The 9555-nt window shown below is 37.4% G+C and overlaps 1 protein-coding gene across 1 annotated transcript in view; it reads right to left on the minus strand.

Moving 5' to 3' along the window:
- Positions 1 to 9435, minus strand: part of LOC114922873 (maestro heat-like repeat-containing protein family member 2B) — a gene marked incomplete at its 5' end in the record, with an annotated part of 22126 nt that extends 12691 nt beyond the window's left edge. The window contains 9 exons of the mRNA XM_029284985.1: positions 676 to 813; positions 1021 to 1211; positions 2544 to 2706; positions 3446 to 3600; positions 4076 to 4228; positions 5178 to 5287; positions 5865 to 5988; positions 8083 to 8184; positions 9340 to 9435. Coding sequence (XP_029140818.1) covers positions 676 to 813; positions 1021 to 1211; positions 2544 to 2706; positions 3446 to 3600; positions 4076 to 4228; positions 5178 to 5287; positions 5865 to 5988; positions 8083 to 8184; positions 9340 to 9435 — 1232 coding nt within the window. The remainder of the gene's footprint in view (positions 1 to 675; positions 814 to 1020; positions 1212 to 2543; positions 2707 to 3445; positions 3601 to 4075; positions 4229 to 5177; positions 5288 to 5864; positions 5989 to 8082; positions 8185 to 9339) is intronic.
- Positions 9436 to 9555: the final 120 nt, after the last annotated feature.

The following is a 9555-nucleotide window of genomic DNA, read 5'->3' on the forward strand; positions in this document are numbered from 1 at the left end:
TATCTATCTATCTATCTATCTATCTATCTATCTATCTATCTATCTATCTATCTATCTATCTATCCATCCATCCATCCATCCATCCATCCATCCATCCATCCATCCATCCATCCATCCATCCATCCATCCATCCATCCATCTATCTATCTATCTATCTATCTATCTATCTATCTATCTATCTATCTATCTATCTATCTCTATCACTATTTCTATCTCTTTATCTCATTTCCATCCATCTCCATCTATATCTATTTATATCTGTATCTGCATCTATATCTATCATCTATCTTTATCAGATATATCGATATCATATATCTCTATCTCTATACCTATCATCTATCCATCCATCCTTCCTTCCATCCATCCATATCTAATAGTAGGGTTATAGTTAAAATAACTCAAGATTTTTATTTAAAGATTTTTAATGTAGTTAATGTTTTGTTTTAAATCCTGGGGAAACAATGGTGAGTGAAGGGCTTAAGGAAAGCTTAAGAATGCAAGACAAGTTAGGCTATTGGGTCAGAGCAAGGCCTATTATTCAGCACCAGTTTGCCAGTGTCCAGAAGCACACAAATAAATTAACACACTCTTTCAGCAGTGTTTTCCAAAACTGGTACAAAGAGCTATGTTGTCCCTGTACTTAAAGCCATTAGGTAATCACTGACAATCTCTTACCGTATTAGCAGACAGACACCTTCCTGATGGGTTTTAGGATCTCTGAGTAATGTCCATATACTCACTTCTCTGATTTCTGCCAATGATGGGTCACAGGTGAGCTTTAATACTAGAGCCTTCAGGCTTGACACAGAAAGTCTATCCAAGAAAAAGAACATCAGCATAGAATATCAAAGCCTCCAGCCCTCTACGCTTGTGTGTTAAGAGTGATATTTAATAGTAGCAGTTTATGTCGGCCACGTTCATGCTAACTAGGAAATCCTTGTTGGAAGCAAATTTACTTTATAAGAAGTTCTCGTTCCACTGTTACAAGAAAAGCCAAGCTGTTAAGAGAGGAAGGCTTACCTGCATGGGTTGCCTTCAGATAGTTGTTGTTCTCTTAGAAACAGCTTCCGTCGGCCTTCAGATAAAGGCATCTTTTGCCCCAAAGTTTTGCTGACCTGCCATAGCAGAGCACAAAAGAGCTCTGGGAACACCTGCTGGAGGACTTTTTTCACTTGCAGTACAGAAAGGATTTCATAGATGGCACAGGTGGCCTGGGAAAAGAAAGAAGAGGAGACTGAAATCTGGAATTTTCTTTCCAATCCCTGATAGTGGAAGACAAAGCTTAATGTAATAGACATTTAGGCTTCATGAGGACCTTTCCCCCAATCACATGGTTCATTAAATTGTGACTTTATCAAAAGTTGCCCCAGGCAATATAGGGTTGTTTCCAGTACTATTGGGAGGAAAGAGTGAACTGCAGGAGCTAACCCTTAACTGCACCCTTTATTTTCTAAGTCCACAGATTCAACAAGCCACAGATTCAAGAAGTGGAAATAGTACTCCAGGATTTTTGAAAGATATGGTGCAGTGGTGCTGAGATAACATCTGCCAGCTCCTTCAGAACTCTGGGATGTAGTCTTCGGGTCCCAGTGATTTATATTCGTCAAGGTCAGACAGGTGTTCTCTTACCATTTTCTTGCTTATTTTAATTTTTGTTTCTAGTTTGTCTTTTGCAGTGGATTTTTTTGGTATGTTGGGCTGTAGTTTCTTTTTGTGTGAAGACTGATGCAAAGAATGAGTTAAGCAGCTCTGCTTTCTCACTTTTGCCTGTTATTTCCTTGCCATCCTCTCTCTTTAGCAGACCTACAGTTTCCCTAACCTTTTTCTTGTTGTTAATATGTTATATTAATTATATGTTATATTAATATGTTAATATGATGCCCAATAAAACAGATGATGCACCTAGTGACAAAATGTCATAAAAGCTATGTCAGCTGCATTTCTTGGGAGAAGTTCTACAAAATTCATGACTCTGCCAAACTTATCTCATACTTATAGAAACAAACATTAAATGTTAATTATTGAACTGAAGGAGAATGGTTAGGGAAAATTAAAAAATGCAACTTCAGTTTTCCTGCTAACACTTGTTGAATTTTTAGATTAATAGTTAGGACACCCTGCCATTTCTAGATACAGCACCACATTAGGCCTTTTAAAAAACGATGTTATTTGTAGAAATAGAACTTCTGTTATTTATTTATTACATTTATATAGTGTTTTCCATACATGTCTTCCCATATCCTTGCTTGAGAACATTTATTAGCATTGATTGATGATAACTAACTAACAAAAGTATTTTTAACACTGTTCTGCAGAGCTTGAGAGTGTTAGTAAACTGACTACCTAGATGGGGCCAATGCACAGCTATGATGATTCAACATTCTTCAGCAGTCACATCATTTATCTCCATTTTTCTAGGAATCTCTCAGAATAAATGAACCTCTATTACAAAAGACTCCAGTTATCTAATGCTTAGGCCATTCAGAATGCTAATGTCTTCTTGAAGAGATTCACAGAAAAAAACCCTATTCTTCCTCACTTACTTTGAGAGGATCTTCTTCAGCAAATTCTACAATATCCTCATTTGTGAAGTGCAAAATTGTTCCTGAGTCTGTGGATTTTGTTATTCTGCTTGCTAGCTTTGGAAGGATGAGCAAGGCCAGGGATGCATCTTTACCCAGAGATCTCCAAAGTTCACCTGTCTCACTAAAATTCAGCAAGGCAAAAGAAAAGCATCATCTCATAAGCTTTGCACCAATTCAATAAATAAAATATGCATTGTCAATACCTATATGGGGTGTAATTTAAGGCAGAATGCATAATGTATAGTGCCACTTATTTCCTTCTTTCATCTTTTTTGATGCCAGTTAACAATCACAAAATTGAAAGCTACCCTTGACACAAAATACACATCTCTGTCTTAAGCACATGAGTTATGCAGTAGTTTTCAACCTTTTCTTCACCATGGACCCCCTTTAAATACCTTTTGTGGCCATGGACCATGGATCACTGCAGATTTACTTGAAGATTAAAATCATAACATTTCTTCAAGGCTTCATGGACCTCCCTTTGATGACATTGAGCGCCCTCAAAGTGGACCACAGGATGAGAACCACTTTGTATGCAACAAGCAGATTCCCCCCATCCCTCCCTCCTTTTCCTCTATTTAGAAAAAGTCAAGGTCAATCAGACACTGCTGTACAAGAGTTCTATTTCCTGATAGGCTAATATAATATAAATGTTCAAAAACAGTGATTACATTTCCCTAGCCTTTTCTCCTCTCCTGGGAATCTAGGTACAAAAAGATATACAAGTCAAAGGTTGGTTACTCTCCTCCTTAAACTCCACTAGCTTAAATCCAAAGGTTCCCTGGGTCTGTAGAGCTGACATAAAGAAGTCACCTTCTCAAACAACTATAGATCTTGATTTAAATTTGGTCACATACCTATCCATTGGAAGACGCCGGCATAACAGGCTGCTAAACACAGCTTCCAAATGAAAATGGGCTACAATGGACAAGGCATCCATGAGAAATTGTCTTAGGTCATCCTGCTTGATGATAGGCAAGTGACTGTAGAAAACATCCAGGACTGCTGAGATCTAGAAGGAGCAATGTAGATACCTGCACTCCCATTTGTTAAGCACGTCAAATAATAATTGCACATAAAGGACTTGGGTCATCCCCTTAAATTTAACAAGTGGCTCTTACTGATATCTAATCTTTTGGGTACGAATTTCTAAAGCAGTCCAAAAATTATGTACAGCTCTAGACCTACAATTGCCTATTTCTACTATAATTAGATTAATTGCAATTTTAAGAAAGTTTACATAAATGTAAGAGCAGCTGTCTTAATCATCCTTAATAGGAAATACTTAAGTGATACATAAATAGGTATGTCTGAATCTGCCCGCCAAATCTTCTTCCCACATTTGGGAGGGGAGGAAAGTCATGCTCTACCCACTGGGCACTTGCCCTCCTAAAATGTGTTACAACTAACTCCTGGCCACCAAAAAATGTCCACCCTACTTTATGTGAAGCAAAGTTTTAAAAGTCCATTTTGTGACAAAGAATCACCTGTCCTTCCATTGCATTACCACAATCTTGAAGGATGGTTAGGAGCCAGTGACCAGCAGAAATGGCACACATTTTGTTTCCAGACACTAAAACCTCCAGGATGCCCTCGACAAAATCAAGGCCTTGATCTGGTGGAAAATAAGCACTGACCACCTGTCAACATACCAGAAATAGATGAGATTATAAGAAATCTATAGCTCATCAGTTGGTTCATGCTTTATTTGCTTGTTTATATAATTTACATCTTGTTAAAGTTGGAAATGTTTATGTGATAGATTCAAAATTACACACCCATGATATAAACGAAAATAGTAATTAAGCCAATTAAACAAAATCAACACCCATCTAATTAATCAATAAAAATAACAAGATTGTGAAGTTTAACTCCTGATAATGTTTTACTGAACAGTTCAGTCTTTACCATCTTCCTGAATGCAATCAGATAGCAGACTAATATGATCTGCACACTAAGAGCTACTAAGAACCAGCTTCTGGCTTCAGTTTCCTTTACTTCCCTAATGTAGGGGCCAAAAAGACTTTTCTCCAAATTAATCAAATAGGTTGTATTATGAAAATATAGCTTGGAGGGCCTTTCCTGATTCTCATCATTCCCTTTCCAAGATGAACAAAGATTCCAGACAGCATTTACTCAGTGTCCTGTCCCCCCGCCCCCCCAAAAAGAAATCCTTGCAGCTCAAATCACAATTACAAATAAGGAACAGTTGCTGGAATTGAGTATGTCTAGTTTAACGAAGAAAAGGATGAGGGGGGACATGATAGCAGTGTTCCAATATCTCAGGGGCTGCCACAAAGAAGAGGGAGTGAAGCTATTCTCCAAAGTGCCTGAAGGCAGGACAAGAAGCAATGGATGGAAACTAATCAAGGAGAGAATCAACCTAGAACGAAGGACAAATTTCCTGACAGTTAGAACAATTAATCAGTGGAACAACCTGCCTCCAGAAGTGGTGAATGCTCCAACACTGGAAGTTTTTAAGAAGAGACTGGACAACCATTTGTCTGGAATGGTATAGGGCTTCCTGCCTGAGCAGGAGGTTGGACTAGAAGACCTCCAAGGTCCCTTCCAACTTGGTTATTCTGTTACCTTGGCCATTTTGGAAGATGCTCTGAGAAGATCCCCCAAAACCTCTATCTGTAGATTAGCATAAGCAGATTCCATTTCTTTTTCTTCCACATATGTAGCTTGTGACCTCGCTGAAAGAAGAGAGAGAGGAATGATTGAATCATTTTCTGACTAGTTCAGCTTCTGCCGAATGCCTACTTTGTTAAATATAAGACTAAATATTGTTTTGGTTTTGAGCTGATGATTACTCATTAGGCAGAATCATCAATTAACATCCCCTCAGAAGTATAGGTGCTATTTTATCAGAATGAGATCTCCAGCAGAGATCTGGTAGAATGATCCAGCCTTCCAGATGAAAGGAGGAATGTGTTAAAACCATTTTATCTAAAGACTTGTTGAATTTTTCTTAACACTCAGGTTGAGCCTTGAGGAAGCAAAGTCTCCACCACTGACGATCTGATTTGACCTGTCTTTTTGCAGGCCTCTTGACTTCCATTTTATTATTTGCTTAGTAACATATAAATTAAGGAAATATGCATGTTCTAAACCTCCCTTATCTTCTCAACCAACAATCCTGATCCTGCTGCCTTTAGAGTTGTGTTGATAAGGATAGTGATCAACTGTATGCCTTTGGTTCCTTAGGCCTTTGATTCTTGTGAAGGAAACCAAACAAAGATTGGGAAGCCTTTATTCATGCAATGTCCTTACCTTGTATATGAATGAGGCAGGTGATGCATTGGGCAGCCCACTGCCGGCATTGGATGGAATTGTCACAGGTATATGGAGCTAGGAATGCAACTCGGGACCCAAATTGTTGAAAATGTTCTCCTTCCTGCCAAATAAGGAGGAGAAGAACAATAAGGAAAAGAGAAAGAGATTATTTTAAAATATACTGGGAAAAATCAGAATATTTGAAAAATTTCCCTTCTCCCAAATAACCTACATTTATGTACAATAAGTGTGAGATAAGCTGTGACTAAACACCAAACTATTTTGCCTCTCCATATCCTTCCATCCTTGAAAAGGATCCTTGCTTCTTCCACATCGATATACTATTTTGTGCACTGCCTTTTATTCTTTAAACTTCTTATCACACTGTTTTAGTTCCATTAAATCGTGCTTTTTTGTCTTCCCCTTTATTTCAGTCTCCATAATTATCTTATTTTGGGGGAGGGTGTTCTGATTTGTGTGTGCCAGCACTTTCAAGTCAGTGTTGACTCCAGATGACACTTTAGACAAATCCATGCAGTTTTCTTGGCAAGATTTCAGAAGTTACCATTGCCTGCTTCCTAGGGCTGAGAAGAACTGACTGGCACAAGTCAACCCAGCTAACTTCGTGTTTAAGATGGGACTAGAACTCACATTCTCCTGCTTTCTAGCCTGGTGCTTTTATCTACTACATCACATTATGTCTCACATTCTGATACACTTAAAGTCTGCCATAAAAACATGGCTATACCGATGAAGTCATCGGGAATCATGTTTGACTCAAGGGAATCCTTATCTTTCACCTTTCCTAGAAAAGCAAATGAGGTACCTGTGCCGCCAACATTTAGAACCCATCTGAAATAAAACATTTTATCAAGACTTTTTGAGATAGGCTATGAGATTTGGTGGACTTAGTTTTATTGGTTAATTTTACTTGCTTATGACTCTGTTACTGATCTAATGGGGTTGTTTTGACATTGCTGAATTTTATTTGGCATTATCTACAGCAAGCCACTACAAAACAGAACACATTGATCTTTTTTTAAAACAGACCTAATAAATAAAAATTCAAATGTGAGTGGCACACTTGGCTTGGAGATTTGGCTAAATGAAGTCATTTGTAACATTTGGCATTGCTTGAGACTGGGACACAAATTTCTTTCTTCTTTGATTGGATATATTTCATTTCCTAAATTCTCCCCTCCCCATTCAGAGCAGGATACCTGATTCCCAGGCCAAGAGTGGTTGGGCAAGTTTGCCCCTCAATCCAACTCATGTAAACAGTGCTACTTTTCTCCAAGCACATAATACAGGGGTTCCCTGGGGGTGCAAGATGATATTCCAGTGGGTGTGAAAACTTGGGTTTTCAAAATTATAATGTATATGCATAATCCGTTGCTGTTACTTCGAACTTTTGTAAGGGGTGCGAGAATATATCTGAAGCGTTCTAGGGGTGCGGGATATAGAAAAGGTTGGGAGCCACTGACATAGTATAAAGTAGTACCTATGTGCATATATATGAGCAGGGGGTTGGACTTGATGACCTCCAAGGTCCCTTCCAACTTGATGATGATGATGATGATGATGATGATGATGATGATGATGATGATGATGATGATGATGATGGATCATCGCACAGTCAGCCAGATGTTCAGACTGGATTTGGCATTTTGTCTACCTATCGAGTCCTTACCAAGGACCTGGGATATTATTATTATTATTATTATTGTTATTATTATTATTATTATTATTATTATTATTATTATTATTATTATTATTATTATTATTAATTTAACCCAACATTTACTCTAAACATAGGCTTTCTAGTGTTTCTCTCGTCCTGGTTAATTAGAATATAGAATAATAACTTTATTGTCACTTTGAATGGTACACTAATCGGTATACATTAAAATGAAATTTTGTTGCATACAGCTCTCAAAGGGTCACCACCTCTGATATACAATACATAAATATGACAAAAATAAATAAATAAATACAGAATTATTTATACAATAATTAATAATAAATAAATAAATATTAAATAAATAAAAAATATCAAGCCCATTTAAGATAAACATCTAAAGGCTGAAAGAATAAACCCAGTAAGCTCTATCCTAGTGTTCAAGAGATCCTAGTGTTCAATATATGCTCCAGATGAATGAATGAGGTCTCTTGTCCCCTCACAGATTGGCAGCAAGGAGAAGAACAGAAAACTCACAGGGAGATTAACCTTCTCCTGAAATGCAACAAGGGCATGGAAAATAGCTTGCAACGCTCGCTCTCTGCTCCATTCTGTTTCGCTGAACCAAGGATCTATGAGCTGTTGACCAAGCAAGGAGACAGGAAGGATGGTATCAGAATCTGTCATAGATTTCTCCAGTAATTTTATTAATTATTTCATTCCATTTTGAAATCAGGTTTCCCCCACATTGCTATCTAGAGAGGCAGACCTTTTGGGAGGAAAAGTCATGTATGGTGAATAAAAGAAAAAAAACCCAAACCCTTTGCTTCTGCTAGATACCTGCATGACATGAGACGTGGAAAACCTCCCATTGGAGACAATAGTTTCCTATTTTTTTCCCATCTTGGCTATGGGAGCATGTGTTTTCATGATGGGGGAGAGAATCAAGGCATAGACACTAGGGATATAGGTCTGGTAGATTTTTTTTGGGGGGTAACATAATAATAATTATAAATAATAATAAATCTAGTATTTTCTATGAGGCTTGAATATTGCATTTAAAAAAACTAAAAGCACTGGTATGTGGAGAAAACTATTTGCATTGGTATATTGTTGGACAATAGGCAATAATATAATATATAAGGATAATGCACATGTAGTTTTTCAAGTTTTTAGAACAATTGTCTGACAGATTTAGAGAGGATTGGGTGAAGAAATAGTCTTTCAAATGCAGTATGATTGCATTTCATGAAACATATCATGCTTCAGGACTAACATTTGTCTGCACATATAAAAATGTTAGCCTAATTGAAAATACTGTGTTTATTGGGATAACATCGGATCGCTATTTTTATACAACAGTATTTGTGTCTTGTAATTGAATGTAAGAGGGATACCAATCACTGTGATGGCCCTAATAGATTGAGTAATGCAAGAACAATGTTTTTTTACTTTTATTTCAAATACTTATACCTTGCCTTCCTGCTAGAGGGTGTTTAAATCGGATATAAAAAAATTATAATGAATAAATCAGTCTTCAAGTCATTCATCATGTGGTATTCTGACAGCCAGCTTTTCACAGATGTTGTCTTGCCCAAATTGTTTTATCCCTTTTATCATGCTATCACAGAGTTGGATTCAATGCCCAGTTGCAATGCGATCAACCTTTCATACACAGAATGTGATGAAATCCTAACTGTAAATCAACCAGTCAAAAATTGGTTGAAATGGTTGAGCCACTATACTGGCTGCATATTGCAGATTAACTAATGTCAGCAAACAGACATTACTCACCTGGAACATTTCATCCATTAGCTCAGATGTTGGGTGTTCCTCCACCATGCTCCTCACAAGTTTCCCAAAAGCATCCATTGAATCAGTGTAGAGCGACTAAAAACACAATGCAAATAGTGAGGTCTAGGAGCCAAATTAGGAGATCCATCAGAGGATCATTATCTTCTGATTAGCTCACCATAATCACTTATTTGTTTCCAAACTTTATTAATGGTT

Source organism: Protobothrops mucrosquamatus, unplaced genomic scaffold (assembly GCF_001527695.2).
Source record: "Protobothrops mucrosquamatus isolate PMUCROS unplaced genomic scaffold, P.Mucros_1.0 scaffold1164, whole genome shotgun sequence".
Taxonomy (NCBI): domain Eukaryota; kingdom Metazoa; phylum Chordata; class Lepidosauria; order Squamata; family Viperidae; genus Protobothrops; species Protobothrops mucrosquamatus.